Here is a 19,963-nt window from a genome sequence, read left to right as displayed (position 1 = left end):
AGACAGATAAGGCTACCATTTGCATTTAGAGGTAGCACTGGTGGTTAACCTTTGGAAATAGATCGAGTGATGGAGGAAACAGAGAGGCTTTTTGGAGTTCTGGGAATCTTCTGTTTCTTGATCTGGCTACAGAGAACACAAGAGCTCAGTATCCATTGAGCTATCCATTGATAATATGTGCACTTTTCTCTGTAAATATTATATGTCAAGCAAAATTTTTGTTTAAGCTATAGAAATGTCTCTCACATAGTAGAATATAGCTTAACTAATTATGTGTCTGCCATCTTTTCTCAACTTCCAAGCATTCAGGAGAGAAATCAGTCACTATTTCCAAGGATCAAGGTAGTTAACATTGTGTTTTAACTCCTTCCCTTGTTCACTTTCTTTCAGTTTACCCAACAGTTTTTTCACTCCCCTGTTGCACAGATGTACAAAACTGCATTTAAATAGCATGTTTAACAGTTGATGCCATTATCATCAAATAACACTTTATATTATTACACAAAATATGTGTGTGTGTTTTTCAGTTCTGTGCTTACTGTTAACTGGAAGCCCATGCCAAAACTGAACAATAAAGTGATAGAAAATCAGGGTCTAGATAGGTTTTTCAGGAGTTGTTTGGGGGGGTGGAAATCAGAACATCTTGAAAGTCTGTCATAGAAAGATACAATATATTAGAATGGTATAGTCACTTTTTAACTTCAGACTAATTTCTTTCTTATATGCATTAAAGTGTAAAAAAAAGTCTAATAAGATTTTACACTTCAAAGTCATTAACTAACTGATTAACTAATGAATCTACGTAACAGCTGTATGAGGTTTGTGTTAAATATCTACCACTTCACAGATCTTGTGTCATTTAGAAACTCTTACAGCTCTTTTCATCTCTGCTCTTTTCAAAGTCTTTGAAAAGAACTAATTATTATCATGTCTCCAGTGAAGGGCATGTATCAAATTTCTCTCTTGAGAAGAGAAAACTCATTGCTTTATGAAGAAGTGACTTTCCAAAACCAGTCAAATAATTCAATGGTTTTCCTGGTAATATGCCTCCAACTTTCAAATATCCTTTGCCACTTGTTACGTTTTGTTTGCTTTGAGGGAAAACAAAAATTCACTTGTAAGCCTGCATGCAGTAGGTGCTCAGTAAATATCCAGTGAAATTATTTTATTGTGACTTTTTGGATAAGTTACTTTGAATAATTCAGTCATTATTTCATAGACTCAATAAGAGTTTTTGAAAACACAAATATTAATATTGTGTTCCTTTCTTCCAAACACTTGAATTATTTCCCACTAGAAATGAATTACGTATTAAGTTATATAGACCATTTAATTGCTACAACAGCATGTTTCTTTCAGTACTGAGTGTGGAGGGATGTGATATGTCCATGTTTGGGAGACAAAAATGAAAAGAAAGACACACAGACAGACGTTAGAGATATTTAAGGAGATATTTTGAAAAGCAATGGTCAGTTCTTCAAGTAACATTTACGAAAAGGTAATGATGCTGAATTATTAGAAAAAGACAATACTAAGATCAAAAAATTTTATTTTGATGCTAAGTAAAATCGTTATAGAATAAACCTTAATATGGAAATTTCATTAGTGGATGTTAATAGCGGTTTTTCAAATGTCTGGGGAGCCCTATTTGGGTTTGATTTAACTTGTTAATTAGGCTCCAGAAATATTTAATCATTTTCTATAGATTATGGACTTCTTAATGTAAATGGTTAATATGGGAACTTTGACTTTGCCATTCACATCAACTTACTGTGTTGCGAGAACAACTAGTGAGAGAATAACTTTTATTGAGCACTTGTTTGCCCACAAACATGTCATCTCAATTTATCCTCAGTTGCCCTGAGATGTGAAGCCCTGTTCCCAGTTTACAGATGAGAAAACTGATTGGATGCCATGCTACTAGTCTAACTGATTCAAAGGCTGTAATATCTCTCCCATGCCAGGAAATAAAATGTAGCCTTCCATGAACCGATTTAATTTGAATACCTGCAGGCCACATCTATCTTAAACTGGTTCTGCAGGTATTCATCTGGGCATGCTGATGTACTGATTTAACGAAAACTTAGATATAAGAACCTTTTCTGTTTTTCGTTGTTGTCGTTGGCCCCCTCTTTCAGTCAATACCAGCTCACGCGGCTTGAATTCTGGCTGGCACAGGCAGTGCGGTCAAGGCTGCAGCTGTTCGCATCCCCTCCTCCCATGCTCATCATGAGTTCTGCAAATGAGCTCTGCAGACTGGTATTGCGTTCTGCAGTTTATTTGACAAATAGCTTTTGTGGCCTTTGATTTTTCCCATCACTCATAAATTCTGGCAACAGACGAGCTGTTAGTCAGATTCAAATTCCATACATTTGAAAGGATAGAGCTGAAGATTTCTGCGTTGAAAGTGGACTCTACCCTAAAGATTTATTTGTAAATTTTACTGAAAACTGCTTTGAGAGGAACCTAGGATAGTCTCTTGGTGCTGCCTAACTGCAAATTCTTTCCATCCTTGCGCCATAAATCTCGATAACACGTCTTTTAAAATGTGCCTGAGAAATGTATTTCGTGTTGATGGTGCTGGATTTTTAGTGAGTCAAATTGTGCTCGGGCAGTATGTTTGCCTCTTCACGTTCTGTGTGACGCTGGAGGAAATGGAGACTTCGGTCATTCAGCTGCAGGCTCTAAGAAAGCCTGTTGTAACTGTGCATTTTAATTAACCAAATCAGCTGAGGAAATGTTGTCTCTCAACTGTGCTGTAGCTGTCTGCCTTGTAAAGTACCTCCCTGGATAAACAGAGGACTTCTATTTCTTAAACTGCCTTTCCCCCATGGTCTTTAGGAGTGTTGGGTTTTTTTTTCTTCTCTCTTAAATTACCGGTGGAGAAGGTTTAATTAACTCTAAAATGATTCTCCAGGAAACTCAGTTGCATTTTTTACAACACTTTGAGCTACAGTATAGTTACTGCAGGATGTGTGCTGTGGTTGGAGCACAGAGAAATATTTATTAACCTAAATTTTGTTTTGTCATGTTACCAGAGATGGCATCTGCACTTGGGTACAGTTGAAATACAAATTGAAGATCAGATACTTAAAAAAAAAACCAAAAAACTAATCAGTGGGCTACTGTGAGCTGAGCGAACAAAATGGGAGTAATTTAACCACTGATTATTTCTGCACAACACACTGCTGGATGTTAAACTGAGTTAAGTATGAGGAGACAGTTGTGGTTGAAAGAGTTATGTGCAAATTTGACCTCTGGAAATACAATTTGTAAGCCTGGTATTGAAAACTGCTGGATACATCCTGCTGCAAAACTTCTTGCCTATATGTTTGGTTCTAAGTTAGTTAAGCACTGAGTTCCTTCGTTCAGCTATTAACCATGTAGAATATTTTGAACCTATAGTAGATTAGTGATTTCAGAACAGTGGTTTTTCATGTGTTCAAACTATGTGCCATGGAGTCCAGGCCCTTCTACCTGATCTAGACCAAGCAGATTCCAATTCTGAAGATTAAAAGTAGAACAAGAACTCAACCACTTCTTATATCTTTCTTTTAAACAATATTAGAAACAAATTTTTTTCTTTTTAAAATTAAAGCAACCACACAGTATCTCTTAAGAAGAGAGATAAAGGTTAGAGGTAAAAAATGATGCAAATGTTTGTAGTTCAGTTCAGTTCAGTTCAGTCGCTCAGTCGTGTCCGACTCTCTGCGACCCCATGAATCACAGCACACCAGGCCTCCTGGAATTGATAACTAAGAGAAGGACTAAGGAATGTAGTCTTTGGGATTGACAAATATACACTGTTGATACTATGTATAAAATACACAACTAATGAAAATTCACTGTATAGTTCCAAGAACCTTACTCAGTGCTCTGTGGTGACCTAAATGGGAAGAAAATAAAAAAAGGCGGGGGGTGGGGGCAGATATGTGTGTGCCTGTAGCTGATTCACTTTGCTGTACGGTAGAAACTAACACATCATTGTAGGGCAACTATACCCCAATAAAAATTAATTTTAAAAAATCACTGAAAATACAATTAAATTAGCTTAGGGTTTCAAATAGAAAGTTAGAAAATGGACTGTGAAGTTCTCAAAACCCCTCATAGTTACAAGTTTTATGACTAAAGAAAGGTTTCATTTCAATTCTCTTAGTACATATGTTCCAAAGATGAATCTGTTTCATTGATGGTGAAGATTACCATGGTCCAGAGACTGAGTGATACCTTATATGAAAAGAAATACCTGGATGTTCTGTTATAATAAATCTTCCCTGCCTTTACAAATCACAATTAAAATGTGACTTAAAAGTATATTAGAGAGGAATATAATTTCTATTTCTGAAATTAAACTACAATTTACAAAATTATAGTTTTTCATTTATAGAACTAAACAAAGCTGTTGAATACAAATAGATTTTTGACTCCCTTTTGAATTAAATTATTAGACTGTGTTATCTTAATTATTGTTTTCTAAAAGAAAAGAAAGCCATTAGCATTAGTTAATTTTCCTATTAACTCAGTCAGAAGGTACATAGTCAAATGGTATAAATTGACTTATCGATAAAAGTTGGATAGAGGGAAAAATTGAAAGATATTTTCTTGGTGATGAGAGAGAAAAGAGAATCAGTGAAAATGTATAAGATGATGAACAGAAAGGAGGAAAGGAAACACCCATCAACTGGCAGATGCTTCAGTCCTCTATAATCAGTTGTGCCTTCTGCATAATCAGTCTTCAGGAGGTTAAAAAACAAAACAAAACTGAGCATTTCTAATTGTCAGCTTCTAAGTATTTGATGTTCAGTCTTCAGTAGAATAGTTACTTTGAAAATGTGCATAATTAGTAAGCCGAAGGCATCTGCCTTGGTCTCTGTGATAGTGTAGGGTAGTCACTTTATTTGGGAAGATGACAGACCTTGGGACATATCTGAAGTAGAAGCCTTGTGGCACTAGGCATGGGATCAGGAGACATCCATGCTAAGGAGAAAAGGACCTTTCTCAAGAAGCAGTGGACGAGGGCAGTCACAAGTATATGGCTTTTACAGCAAAAGTTGACTATCCAGCCTTCACTAAAATCAAGATATATTCATTCTTTGAATTAAATATTCTTTATTTGTCTCACAATACTTTTTAGCCCTTAGTCACTTTAACATACCAGCCAAAATGGTCATACTGTTGGTAACTATAAAAAAAAAGTTGTTGTCAGATTATTTATAACATAGAAGCAATTTAAATCTAAATATGAATCTTGAAAACCATATTTTTATAAGAATAATTTTTGAAAACAACTGATAAATGAGAAGAGGTTGACAGGAGGACCTGAAAGGGAGTGGAAAGTCATTTTTCATAAAAGAAACAGCTTGAGTAAAGGCATAAGGTATGAAAACACAAAGGTCCGTCTAGTCAAAGCTATGGTTTTTCCAGTAGTCATGTATGGATGTGAGAGTTGGACCATAAAGAAGGCTGAGCACTGAGGAATTGATGCTTTTGAACTGTGGTGCTGGAGAAGACTCTTGAGAGCCCCTTGGACTTCCAGAAGATTAAACCAGCCAATCCTAAAGGAAATCAACCCTGGATATTCACTGGAAGGACTGACGCTGAAGCTCCAATACTTTAGCCACCTGATATGACTCATTGGAAAAGACCCTGATGCTGGGAAAGGTTGAAGGCAAAAGGAAAAGAGGGCGGCAGAAGATAAGATGGATAGTATAGTATCACTGACTCAATGGACATGAATTTGAGCAAACTGGAAGATGCTGGGGGACAAGGGAGCCTGGTGTGCTGCAGTACATGGGGTTGCAGAGTCACACACGACTTAGCAAGTGAACAGCAACAAGGAAAGCACATGCTACTTCAAGAACTGGCCAGTGTTAGAGCAAGGGGAATGGTGTGGGAATAAAGGTAAAGATGTCGTTGGACTTTGATGGGAGATTAGGACTTAGGTTTTATATACCATGTTCAGTTCAGTTCAGTTCAGTTCAGTCGCTCAGTCGTGTCCGACTCTCCACGACCCCATGAATCACAGCACGCCAGGCCTCCCTGTCCATCACCAACTCCCAGAGTTCACTCAAACTCATGTCCACAGAGTCGGTGATGCCATCCAGCCATCTCATTCTCGGTCGTCCCCTTCTCCTCCCGCCCCCAACCCTTCCCAGCATCAGAGTCTTTTCCAGTGAGTCAAGTCGTCGCATGAGGTGGCCAAAGTATTGCAGTTTCAGCTTTAGCATCAGTCCTTCCAATGAACACCCAGGATTGATCTCCCTTAGAATGGACTGGTTGGATCTCCTTGCAGTCCAAGGGACTCTCAAGAGTCTTCTCCAACACCACAGTTCAAAAGCATCAATTCTTCGGCGGTCAGCTTTTTTCACAGTCCTCTGCAGTATTAACTATGTGCCCCTGAGGTTTTGGCAGTTAGGATTCTATTTCTTGAAAGTTGGCCAGATATGATTTTTATTCCATATAAAAATAGATAGGGCTTCCACTGTGACTCAGCTGGTAAAGAATCTGCCTGCAGTGCCAGATACCTGGGTTTGATCCCTGGATTAGGGAGATCCCCTGGAGAAGGGAAAGGCTACTCTGGCCTGGAGAATTCCATGGGCTGTATAGTCCATGGGGTCACAAAGAGTCGGACATGACATAATGAAATAAAGCATACTGTTGTACAGAAACTTTTAGCAATTTGAGCTAATGAAATGAAGGAGTAGGTTACAGTTACGTGCCAAGATTTATCCTAAGTGATTTTTATCTAAGTCATCTCATTTAATCATCAGAGGCTCTTTGTGAGTATTAACTTAAATAATTAAACTAAATAATATATGCAGTGTGCCAAAACAAAGTACATAAAAATATTCAAGAAATGATGAGTCTTTGCCCGGCTCTGACAACTCTGTGATTATTATATTATTTTACACATTTTCATTTTTAAGATGAAGAGGCTAATAATCAATATTTTCCAGTTATTAAGTCCCAGAACCAGTCAAGCTGGTTCATCCTGGATCCATAGCCCAAGTTCTGCCTGTATGTAGTATTGTCTCTCTGAGGTGAAAACTAAGGAGAAATCCTGTGTATCATGGTAATTCACTGAGAAGATTTCTCAGACTATAGTTTACTGAATGAAACATGGATTATTTGCCCTGCCTTGGTTCCTGTGGGAAGGCCCCACTTCATGTTTGAGAAAAATATAGAGGTATCTACAAAGAATGATTTCAGAGGGGCTGGCAAAGCACCTTTGCCCTCAAAAGCATAACCCAAGCTCTTAGTATATGACTTTGTTACCTTTAGCAAAAGGTTTTTTTTTTTTTTTTTCTTTTAATAATTAAAGTGTGAGTGTCCTTGGAAGGAATAATGATACTAGTCGAGATCTGGGGATATATTTTGAGTAAGGAGGACAGAACCAAGAGAGCCCCAGGTAGTCCTGGGTGGAGGAATTCAGTGTGCACAATCCTAAGTGGACGGAAGGGCTGGGAATGGGAGGCAGGGAAGATCGAAGGCAGACACCTCAGACTTGGCTAGACCGCACTCTAGAGACAAAGCCAGTCAGTTTGTCTGATCACTCCAATCACAAAATTGATGATTTGCCCTGTGACTTCCTGACAGGTTCAAAATTTGAGCGGGGTTTCTAGTAAAGCCAGCAGTATTATACAGCAAGAGAACTGGGAAAAGATCTTCAGGCGTGGAACAAAACAACTAAAGAACAAACAAAAGAAACCTCTGTGTTAGAAGTCAAAACATTTAAGAATTGTGAAGCTTAAATTTAAGAATACGGTGGTAAATGTGGAGAATAAAACAGATGTCAGGAAAGTGAAATAAAGAATGTCCACTATTTACTATCATTGTTATGATTAAGAAATACAGAATGTGAGCTTTGGACTCTATGTTTTGTCTGTCTTGGCCTTTCTTTTTAATTTATAACTAGCGTAATGCTTTTGCATTTCAGTGTAAACTAATAGAGACCCCACACATCTCTGTGCCTCTGTGCGTTAGACCATAAAAACAAGCAAGCTGGAGCCCATAGAAACATATATAGTTTTTACATTTTACTACTCAGTTCTCCCCATAGTCCATAGGACTAAGTGCATGCTGCCTTTTAATGACATAAAATAGGCCAGAGTGGGTGCCACAGACTGGGAAGTTGACTGTACTGGCAGATTAGAATATAAGTAGCAAAGGGATAGCCTAATGGTAACTTACTGGAATTCATTTCCTAATTTGGGCTGGAGAAATATACTTTGGTTTGAGAAGCCTTGTGTGGGTAGGGTATGAATGATTTTAGGGCAGTCCTATAAAGAAGGGACAAGATTTAGAATTAATGGATGAAACTTGTCAAAGAGAGTCAATATAAAGCCTCTGTTTTTATATTAAAAGACATATATATAAACATTCCTGGCACATAATAAGAAGTCAAGTATGCAAAAATATACATACACATAAACAAATGTATGGTAAAATGTTAATAATCATAGGAAGGATAGGGGTTCTTTTTTTTCCCCCTAAGCATCTAAAAGAGTCCTAGCTTGGTGGAAAATACAAAATATATATTTAATAGGGCCTCTACCATATTAAATAGATCTTTAATTATTCCATTTAATTGTAGTTCAATTATGTTACCTAAACTTTCTTAGGATAAATGACAATACTCCAACCAAATATTTATAACCTTTAACTTTGAAATTTCATATAAATTGTGCAGAATCCCTTTCATAAACCAATGAAAGACAAGCCAACACTGATCCTTAAGTGCCTAGTTAGCTTTCAAATTTCTCAGAGAGTTTATAGGAGCTTCCCTAGTGGCTCAGGTAAAGTATGCCTGGAATGCAGGAGAGCCAGGCTTACTGTTGTAAGTTATCCCAGGTTTATAGAGACTTTAAAGTGACTCTACTACTTCAAGATCATCGTGGTACATTCTATAAAGTCTCCTTTAAACATTCTTGTGAGATCCTGGTTGATGGCATCAAAAAGGGGGTAAGCACGTTCGTTCTTGCAGAGTATAACAGATCAATATTAATGATAAGAAGAACTTTTTAACTACACATATGGACCACCAAGTTGAAGCCATGATCACCACTCACTATACTATATAGCTTCATTATCTGAAGACATTATGTTTTTACCTCTACTTCATCAATAAGTTTGAACCCCAAGAATGATGAATAAGGATTTATACTTAATTGAAATCCTTTTTTGCTCTTTACTGGCAAAATGTATTTTATACCTTGAGTAGATGTAATTAGTGCAATGAAGCTTTAACAGAAATTGCTTTTGCTAACTGTAGTCTTTGCCTTATCACTGTATTTGTGAGGCCCCCCAAACTTGCAGTTCATCCCTGCAAAAGACAAATCTCTGATTGTTGGTAGGTGGTTTTGACTGATGACATGTAGTTGAGTGTTTCTGTCGATAAAGTCCTGTATTTTGTTTCTAGGAGTTAGTTAATTAAAAAGGAAAACAACATAGCTTAGTTGGTAAAGAATCCACCTGCAATGCAGGAGCCCCTGGTTTGATTCTTGAGTCAGAAAGATCCACTGGAGAAGGGATAGGCTACCCACTCCAGTATTCTTGGACTTCCTTTGTGGCTCAGCTGGTAAAGAATCCACCTGCAATGCGGGAGACCTGGGTTCGATTCCTGGGTTGGGAAGATCCCCTGGAGAAAGGCTCATCACTCCAGTATTCTAGCCTAGAGAATTCCATGGACTGTATAGTCCATGGGGTTTCAAAGAGTTGGACATGACTGAGCGACCTTCACTTTCACTTTCAAGCTGTAACACTTTGCCAGATTGGTAATTAAACTATATTTCTTCTTTCTTCTACTGAAAATCAGAAGATACTGTAGAGGTGGTTTGTAAACTGTAGAGGAAAGGGAAAAGGGTCAGCCAGATTTACGTTTTGCTTTATGGTCTAATTTTAAAATTGAATATATGATGCTCCTTTGAGTAAGTTGACTAATTGTGTTGACTTATATGAGGGAAGACTTTTTTGTGTTACATAGGAAGTAGGGAATAATATAAGAGTGGGAGAAAGGAATAGATGATTTTTTTTTTCCTGGAGCAGGGGGAATGAGAGTCCCTGAAAGTAAAGTATAAAGAATTGTCAAGAAAGTTGTCAATTTTCATTACAACGTTTTCTGGATAGGTTAAGCCAGAAGCTCCTTTTTCTTTTTTTCAATAAAATGGATTGTTTCTGCTTGGTCTTAGCTCTTGTTTTCTCTGTGTTCCTTAAATTCTCCTTACATGTTCAGGATACCCAACTCAAGCACATATACCAATAATCCTATGAAGGTAGAGTTGCATAAAATTTGAAAATGCTTTTTTTTTCCCATTGAAAAACCACCATCCTCTCTCTGTTCTTGAAAGATTTCACAGAAAAAGATTTCATAGATACTCAGCTGTCAGGGAGGAAGAACAGTTTTCTACTTAAATTATAAGAATTTTGGGAATACATCTGGTTCATCATACTTGGTAAGAAATGCTACATTCAGTAGAGAAAGATTTTTTATTACATTGGTCATTTTTTTTTTATGAAAAGCCCACAAAGAGCACTCTTAAGTTTTTAATTTTTCATAAATGAATAAGTTATTATTCATAAAAAGTCTTTATTTTTATGCTACTTTTTTTAATCCTGTGATTTGCAATAGCAATAACTGAGAGATTAAAGCCAATAGTAATTTCTATACTGGAAGGAAATTTTGGATACTCTTTCATTGGGGGGAAAATAAAACAGAGTATATGTCATGTAATCAATACCTGGAATATGTGCTAACTCCATGTAACATTTTAGAAGCAATTCCTTTTTGCTCAATAATGATGTCATCTTGCCACTTTACAGGATATATTTGCAAAGTGTAAAGTTATTAAGGGCTCAAAATAGTGCTACTGAAGAGGGGAACAGGGCAAGTAACATAAGTTAATTGAAAGCTTTTGTTGTCATGACATTTTGGGGGGCAAAATTAGAATTTTGATTTAGTTGGGTAACCTTTTGATTCACTGTTCTCTGGTTGGTATCTATTTATGTGTATTGTATATTATGGTCATTATTAATAACTCATAGACTTATATAACATTGGTTGGAAGAAATTTCTTTATGAAAAATAAATATCAAAGACAAATTAAGTTCTAGACTCATGGCCAAGTCTCAGAATTCATATTAATGTAAATGAACTTAGGTTTCTGTTACAGAGATTAGTAATGTCTTTCTAGTCCAGGCCAAACACAGAACACCTTCAAACATAGCTGATCATATTAATAAATGCTCTTCGAAAATAGTAAGTAGTTGACATTTTAGAGTTTACAGAGTATTGCTCACATTTTGTCCTCCCAATAACCATATGAAGTCAATAATATTTGCCCATTTTACAGATGGGAAACTCCAAGTTCAGAAAAGCTAAGGGATTTCCCCAGGATTACCTGATTTGCAAATGTCAGAGAAATTTGAATTTAAGGCCCATACAGTGCTCTATTATATATGGCTGTGATATTTTCCTTAAATCAAAAGAATCATAAACTCTTTTTATGCAGATTATCTCTGTAGTATTTCTACTGTATTCTACTGACTGTAAATCACTGATGATTTTGGAGAGTAGGCAAACGTGGGCCTAATTCTACAGGCAATTATGGTTAGATTCTAGAAACTCTGACTTTCACCATACTATTTTATTAGTTCTCAAGAGTCATTTAATACAACCTATTTAGCTTCCATTAGTTCTGTTTTTCATTATGACATTTGTAATTAAAATTCACTGATACTATTTTTCACGTTAATAGTTTCTTCCAGCTGCCTCTAATTTTTAATATAGGTAGCTAACAGAATACAAGTATAGAAAAACTCCATGGGTTTGCTACAGATCCAGATTGTAATGAGAATCCAGGGGAAAGGGAATAAAAGAAGCAACACTGTTTCTGAATTTTTCATTTCTCATGGCTCAGTTCTCATTTGTCATGTCTGGAGCTCATTTTGTCCTAGTCTTCATAGCCTGATGCTTGTTTCTTATGCTGGTCTAATCCACACTTTAAATAAACTGTGTAAGTTCTCTTCTTGGTAAATGTCAAGGGAAGAGAAGATACTTCATGCACCTTCAGCATCCTAAAATCCTTGCCAGTCCTACAAATCTGACTCTGCATTATCCTTCCCCAGAAGGAGAGCATAATTTCATTATCTATGAATCATCACCTCTTAGACTGTAACATCATTGTCAGAGAGCCTAATAGAACCAGTGTTCAGCTGACTGAAAAGGGAGAGGGAGGGAGAGAGCACTGGGGCGCAGAACAGGTCACTGCCACGATCAACAAACCGAAGCATTCTCCAGCCGGAAGGGGAGGCCTCCCCATTCCACAGCTCAGACACTCCTGCCTGGTAAATAACTGATACTGGTTCTTTCCATATTAACATTGACATTTGCTTTCCCCAACCTAAATTACATTATATTTTAGTGTCCTTCAGTTCAGTTCAGTTCAGTCGCTCAGTTGTGTCCGACTCTCCGCGACCCCATGAATCACAGCACGCCAGGCCTCCCTGTCCATCACCAACTCCCGGAGTACACTCAAACTCATAATACTCTCACCTAATGATATTCGGCCAAAGCGGATGATTTTAAATACTTTAAAATATTTCTTATCTATTTATTATTATGTTATTACTTGTTCTTCATCTTAGGACACTTATTTCTAGCCCTCAGTTCCAGTTCTGTGGTCTCTGGTCATTACTAAGTAAGTCAATATACAAAATATAACTTTAAAATGCTACACTATAACTATGTTTCCAAGGGGGAGGAATCAAATAAAAGTAAAATCTGATTCATGAATCAAAACTATATGTTGAAAACCACACTTACACAGGAATTTAGGATGAAAACTAATAGAATGTTTGAATAGCTGTGGTTAGTCTAACCAGCCACTGGAGGTCACTGCTGCTCCACAGAAATACAGTTTATTGCCTCCCTGTCTGGTTAGCCAGTTGGTTCACCAAATTAAGTAAAAAAAAAAAAAAAAAAGGTTTAAATTATTTGAAAAGATGTAATGTCAACATCTTTAGAAAATATAAACTAATTTAAACCGAATATGTCTTGGATAAGTATTGCTTAGAAGACTGGGGCACTCGGAATATATTAACTCCATGCTGCGGTAGCGGTATGTGTACTGGGGCGCATAAAATTTAGAAAGAAAAAAAACCATACTTTTCAAAGACTAAACTGTATTTCCTCTCTCTCTGGTAAAGCATTCAAAGACTGAATCCATTCTGCATTGACGTGTCTCTGTTGTGTAGTTCAACAGGTCAAGCTGTTTATTTAACTGTTGTCTAGTTGGACACAATATAAATTTGGGACAGAAAATGAAATATCAACTAATATGCACTGAGTTTAAGATACTTATGAAAATAGATTCATGGTTTGCAGTCCAAAATTTGCCATGGGGTGGGTGTGAGGACAACTTTTAAGCAGAACATTTATCAGGCAGCTTTGTTAAATTGATAGTGGTGAACTAGTAATTGTAACCTACAAGAATTATATGCTGAGAACTAGAGATGCTTCATTCCCAAAGAGAGGGAAAAGAATTTTTTTTATAATTTCATGTTCTGAATCAAAATTACTTTTACAATCTAAGGAATTTTATTTTGGTTCTTCTCTAGTATTAAATTTATACGTAGCTAAAGTTAGGCATTAAAAAATGACCAGCCTTCAAGTTTTGGTTATTTATGTAACCTTAACACACCAAGTGGTTTTGAATTTTAGAAACACTTTTAAAACAAGTATATTTTATATATACTAGCAGTACCACAGCATTGAGAATTCTCAAAAATTTCAAAATATAAAGATGCCTAAATTTATTTTGTACCCATGACAAATGAGGCAGAAGTTCAAATCAAAGAATAGAAAGGGGCTTTTTCACTTTAACACTGCATTTAATTAATACAATCATCTTTAGTACAGGTAAAAATGAGGCTGACCAAAGAAAATTTCTTTTTTTAGATGAACTATGTATTTACTGACATTTTATGAAAAATGTAAAATTACAACTTCAGTGAAAAACATCACAGTAGGTTCAGTCATCCAGTTCATAGTACTGTGAGGAATTATCTGCAGTATTAATCAATTGGGAATCTGGGATTATTTGCAATTAATAAATGCATATCCAACAGTTATCCATGGACAAATATAGCTATGATGCTTCTCTGAACTGGTATCTATTTAAGATTTAATCAAAATCAAAGTACCTTGAAAAATCTACTTTAGATGTTCCTTTTTCTTTATTGCTTATAAAAGTATGGTTTTTATACTGGCTTCTTTGCAATTGTATCTCATGGTGACTTGCCTAGATTTTTCCTCTCAGCATATGAAAAGCCTTCAAACTGTATAAAAATGCTGGTAAAAATAGCCATTTACTTTTTCTTTTTTTGCTGCAGCGATTCTGTTTTGAAAGAACAGGGCCATGGTTTAAGATATAAGACTTGACAAATCAAATTAAATGAAAGAGGCTCAGTGTTGCAAATTGTGATTTTTGCTCCTAAAATGGAATTGTTCATTTTGGAGAATGAAAAGCAAACTAAAGACATTTTTCTAAAATCTAAAAGAACTGTAGTCAAAGTTACTTAAATACAGAAGCTATGATATTTGTGCTGCAGTCAATAAACTTTCTCCATCGACATAAAAACATGCATGCAGCTTGCATATTGCCAGCAGGGTCTGTACAGATTCATACTGATGAATGGAATTCACAATACAGATGAACGTGGGGACACTGTAACATCAGCACTGTAACATCAACAATAGAGAAGCAAAAGACAACTGCCATGGGGTTGGTCTTTTTTCCTGTAAGATTTATTTTATCTTATTAAGACTATCCTTTTCAATGGGTGGTGGAAATTGAGTCTTAAAATGTGTTCTCTACACCTTTGAATGAAATGTCAGTCCTCAGGGGACTGGCATGTGTGCAGGGCATATAGTGAAACACAACAGGACAGCTTGACAAATCCCAAACAGAGGAACAGACAGAGCTCATGATTCCACTCCCTACATTAGGGTCCTAAAAGAGCCGGAAAGAGAAATTCTGGAAAGCTTCTAACCACATGCGTTTAGCAAGCTGCATTCCCGTTTGCAAGCCTCATCTCTGAAAACTTAAGGTGAGGATGTGTGGAAAAATCTGCCTCCTCAAATTTGCCTCTTGCCTATTTTATTTATTTATGTATTCACTCGTTTTGGATATGTGGAGGCTAAAAGAAACTGACAGTGAAACCTCTACTGTGATTTTTACAGAAAGGGATTTCAGAGACAAGGCTTCAAGTCTAAACTTTGTCTCCTCACATTTTGCAGTCATCTACCTTGCAACAATTTAACCCTTCCACAGTTGTCCTTAGGCTTGCTTTATTGTAATTCAAACACCTCTGAAAACTGCTTCTGGTGCTGCTTTAACAGAGCACCGTCTTTCAATAGTTTCCTGCAATTTTCTTTTTAAGCTAGGTGTCGTTTTATGGCTGCCCCTAAATGTTCCTATAATCAAGTCATCTCTTAGAATCAGTTTCAGCTCCAAGTACCTGGGATCATTCAGGTTTTCCTTGATTTACCAATGAACTGCAAACCTTCTAAAACCGTAAATTTGGTCCTACCAGAAGGAGAATAACAGCAGATGTGACGGGTCACTTATGAAAGAAGTTTTATCTTAAAACAAGTGTGACATTAATGGAATCAATAAAAGGTTGTATACAATAGGCATTATATTAAACCAGAATTCAAGCTTCACATTGATTGTGGTATTTAAATTTCAATGGGTTAACTATGTAGGAAAGGAAAATGACCCGTATTATGAATGTACTAAAACAGACGGGGAGGAAGGACTTCGCCAGCAGAGGGAGAGGGGGAGGGATGGGGAGGGGGCACCACGTTCCCTTTATAGTCACCAGAGTTCAATAAAGCACCACTTATTTCCCAGCTTTTAAGAGCGCTTTTATCACAATGGTTCATACCTCACACTCCCTGGAGCCTGATTTGTTATAGGTGCAGGGTCCCGTCCCATTCAGCAGCATCTCGCTGGTCTCCGTGTTGGTGGGTTTATAATCTACGTAAAATTCCTGGGTGCTGGGAGTCATTTGCTTTAGGGACTGTCTTTTCTTTTTCCTGTGCCTTCTCATGAGGGAGCGCTGCTGCAGCTGCTTCATGCTGGCAGGATACCGCTTCCACGACACGTAGATAACGAGCAGGATGACAAGCACAGACAGGAACAGGGCCACGCTCCCTGCGATGATTTTATGAAAAGAGATGTGCTCAGTGTCAGCGTCAGTCTCTGGGCCAGGCTCCGTGGCTCCCACCGTGGGGGGCAGAGGGGGTTTGCTTTCATGCTTCGGCCTGGGGAGCTTGGGCTTAAACGTTGGCTTTGGGAGCGCCCTGGCCAGATCAAACCTCTCTGTGGTACTTTTGCCACAGATGCTGTAGTTCTTCACTGCATCAATCACATTTACTCCTTGCAGCTCTTTGGGACTGGCACAGATAATTGTATTCTCCCTCAGTCCTTTAAAACTTTTCAGCCAGTTTACCAGGGAACAAATATTTCTGCTGCATTCCCATATATTCCCGGCAAGACTGATGTCATTGAGGGATATCCAAGAATCCAAAATCTCTTGACCAATAAATGTGAGCTTGTTGGAATCCAGGTTGAGGCGCTGCAGATTTGGGACACACTGGAAAACACTAGGTCCACTAAAAGCTTCGATCTCATTGCCTGATAAATCAAGCCTTTGTAATGAGCTCCAGGTCCAGGACATGGTCTGTCCTATGACACTGATTTTATTCCACTGCAAGTAAAGGTTCTGAAGGCTCACCAACCTTGGAAAAAGGGCCAGATTGAGCTTAGAAAATTGATTGTGCTCCAGGTGAAGTTCTTTGAGTCTGATCATACCAGCAAAGACATTCCTGGCTAAACTTCGGATCCGGTTATATCCCAGGTCCAAAAGTTCCAGGTTGCGGCAGTCTTGGAATATTCGCACTGGGATGGTTCTCAGGGAGTTAGACCGTAAATGTAAACTCAGCAGCTTTCTCAAACCCCGAAACTGTTCAGATCCCAGAGAATGCAGCTGATTGTAGGACAGATCCAAGTTCCGTAAATTTGTCACAGGTCTGAAGGTATTGTTGAGAAAATAGGAGATTCTGTTGGAACTCAGAATCAACTCTTTGAGTCTGCGTATTCCATTAAAAGCATTCTCATCAATATTGCTGATATGGTTATGGTCAAGGTACAGCCAGGTGAGCTGGTTGAGCCCTTTGAATTGATTATACTTAAGTTTTTGAAGGCTGTTATAGCGAAGGGACAAACCTAAGCAACCAGCAGATATACTTGAGGGTATCTCCTGTAATTTCTGAGATTCACAATATACCATTTTGCCTTCACACCTACAGCCCTTAGGGCATCCTCGTTCAGCAGAAGAAAGCATTGTCAGTAAGACAGTGGGGGCTATAACCAGTGCTACAGCTGATCCGCTCAGTAGCCTAATTACATTGAAACCTGGAAATAAAAACAACTTAGAAAAGTTATCCCCCCAAAAAAGAATTAATTTATTTTTTAATCAAGCAAAAATAAGCATATATTTTCTTTTTTAGAAATTTAAATGTACAGAACAATATTTAACATCAAATATCATCTCCTTATAATTTAAAAAGAATTGTCTTTAGGCTTTTTTTTTTTAATAGTTAAGCAAGGAAACATGTTCACTAAGCAGTTGAATTTATAATCTTAGAGCAGAGCAAGGTAATCTCTACAATAATTAAGGCAGAATTAATATACAGACTAGTGGATTTTTTTGTTTTTGTTTTTTTAAGAAGAAAAGAAGAAAAATGACAAAACATACCCATCCTTTGTATTGTTCAAAGGTCGTCCTTAGGTCTTTTGCTTTGGCTTAGGGGGCCACTTGCATGACAGCCCCTGTCAGCTGCACTGTAGTGAGTCAGGGCTCGCTGACACCCAGGAAGAAAAATTGGACCCCTTGGGAGATGGACCGATTTTGGAACATTATTCTTTGCCAGCCACGCAGAACACTCCAAGAACAAATAAATCCCAACACCGCATTCGCAGCAAAACATCAAAATCTTCCTAGGTAATAGGATCTTCATGGATATTACGTTTTTGCATCTTTACAGTTTTTTTTGGTGGGGGGGGAGGTGGTGTAAAAAAAAAAAAAAAAAAAACTGGCTTCTACAATTTCTTCTTATCAGAAAGCAAGATGTATTCCTTCAGGCAACATGAGGCTACCTGAGCTGCCACATCTGTATTCCATAGCCCAGCATTTCTGGTGGCGAGCACCCAGTTCAGCCACAGAGCTGCGTTGGAGCCCAGAAGGCAGGAGAGCCCCGTATCGCGCACACGCTCAGCTCACTTCTGCAGACTGTCATTCTGAAAGCTGCTCAGACTGTCGCTTTGGTTTCAGTGAATGCAGTCTTATGTAAAGCTGCCCCCAGTGGTGAAGAACATTATGGGCATGTGCAGAAATGTCTCTCTTTTATCTTGCAAATGAGCAGGCTCTCTGCTGGAAAATGAATGATTCTTTTGGGTGGCTCAATAGGAACTGAATGGTCACCGTAATCAATAACTAGCAACATTTTCTGTAATTTCCAAGTCTTGTTTTACAATTTGGCAACGTCTTTATTGTCTGCATCCACTTAATCGCTAAACATGTGCTGCCCAGAGTTTTTCTGGAGCTTGACATGAAGTTCACAGACCGAATGTCAATTTTTCTTAACCTCAACGTAGACTTGGAACTGAAATTTATAAAATGAATTATTGAGCTTTTCACAGAGAAGCATTAACTGCCTGCCCATTTGACCTCTTGGGGTCACAATGATTATATTATACAAGATGTATCAGGATGCTAGCACACATACATTTTGGAACAGAGAGGATAACTAATGACATATAAAGTAATGTGTCCAATAACCTTTCTGGTTTTCCCACAAAAGACATAATTGATTTAATTTTTTATGACTTGGTTTGTTGTTTTTGTTGCTGTCATTTTATCTTTGTTTTTTTAAATTAAAAGAGAAATAAACTATGTTTAGTGTGAGTACAAGAATCAAGAGAGCGTTTGGTTCAGTTTGTTGATGCTGCTGGTATTTATTACGCTAATATTTATTGAGCCATTTCTAAGATAGCGTTGCAAAGGGCTATCTTATTCTATCTGTCAACAATATTACGCTGTAGATCCCATTATACCCTTCATTTTAAAGATGAGGAGACAGAGACCGGAAAAGGTGCCTTGCTCAAGGTCATATGCTAAGTGGTAGGATTGAGGTTCAGAACCATATCGCTCTTGTACTTGAACCTCTAACTACTACATGATCCTATTTGAACAGCATTGTTATCTTCACTTTAAAATGAGTCAAATGAAAATTAGCCTGATTAAGTCATTTTTGCAAAGAAGCTGTAATAAAATAAAATTCTTCATTTCTAGAACAGGTTCGCATAAACTTCTTTGATATGCGTCTTCTAATAAGTATTCTAAAAACTAAAGAGGAAAGGCTTAGTCTAGTGATTAAGAGGATGAATTTTTGCACCTAGGTTCAAATCCTGACTGTACTTTATCAGCTCTGTAACGTTGACCATGTTTTTCATCTTCTCTATGCATTAGTTTTGTCTTCTCCAAAATGGGCAGCATAACAAAATCCCATTTAATAGAGAGTTTGAGAATTAAGTCATCTCCATATCTGTAGAGTATAAAGATGACATAATCTTAGATTAGTATGTGGCACTTAATAAGCCTTATTTGCACTTAATAAGCCTATTATTTGCATAATATCAACTTTTCTATACTTGCTGATATCGCATGTTATTTAGTATTGAATAGTGACTATTGTGACTGTCGTTACTCACAAAGAACTATTTCACTGAATATTTTTTATATTGTTTATAATGGGTTTCTGAGATGTTCTCAGTCTTGCCTTTTTTGATGAGAAGTGTTCGTAAATCTCCATCATCTCAACTTTATCTTTAAAATGAAC

The 19,963-nt window shown here is 37.3% G+C and overlaps 2 protein-coding genes across 4 annotated transcripts in view; one reads left to right on the top strand and one right to left on the bottom strand.

Annotated features, from left to right (window-relative positions):
* The window catches only part of CTNNA3 (catenin alpha 3), a 1,978,275-nt gene that overhangs the window by 828,468 nt on the left and 1,129,844 nt on the right, over positions 1 to 19,963 (top strand). The window lies entirely within an intron of this gene.
* LRRTM3 (leucine rich repeat transmembrane neuronal 3) overlaps positions 15,940 to 19,963 on the bottom strand; it is a 123,093-nt gene continuing 119,069 nt past the window's right edge. The window contains exons 4-6 of the mRNA XM_088842465.1: positions 19,520 to 19,669; positions 18,597 to 18,727; positions 15,940 to 17,477 (exon numbers count right to left, since the gene is read on the bottom strand). Of these exons, the coding sequence (XP_088698591.1) occupies positions 15,940 to 17,477; positions 18,597 to 18,727; positions 19,520 to 19,669 (1,819 nt within the window). The remainder of the gene's footprint in view (positions 17,478 to 18,596; positions 18,728 to 19,519; positions 19,670 to 19,963) is intronic.

The sequence above is a fragment of the Moschus berezovskii genome, chromosome 12 (assembly GCF_049115385.1).
Source record: "Moschus berezovskii isolate FMDL1 chromosome 12, NW_MosBer_1.0, whole genome shotgun sequence".
Taxonomy (NCBI): Eukaryota; Metazoa; Chordata; class Mammalia; order Artiodactyla; family Moschidae; genus Moschus; species Moschus berezovskii.
This window is presented reverse-complemented; position numbering and strand designations above follow the sequence as displayed.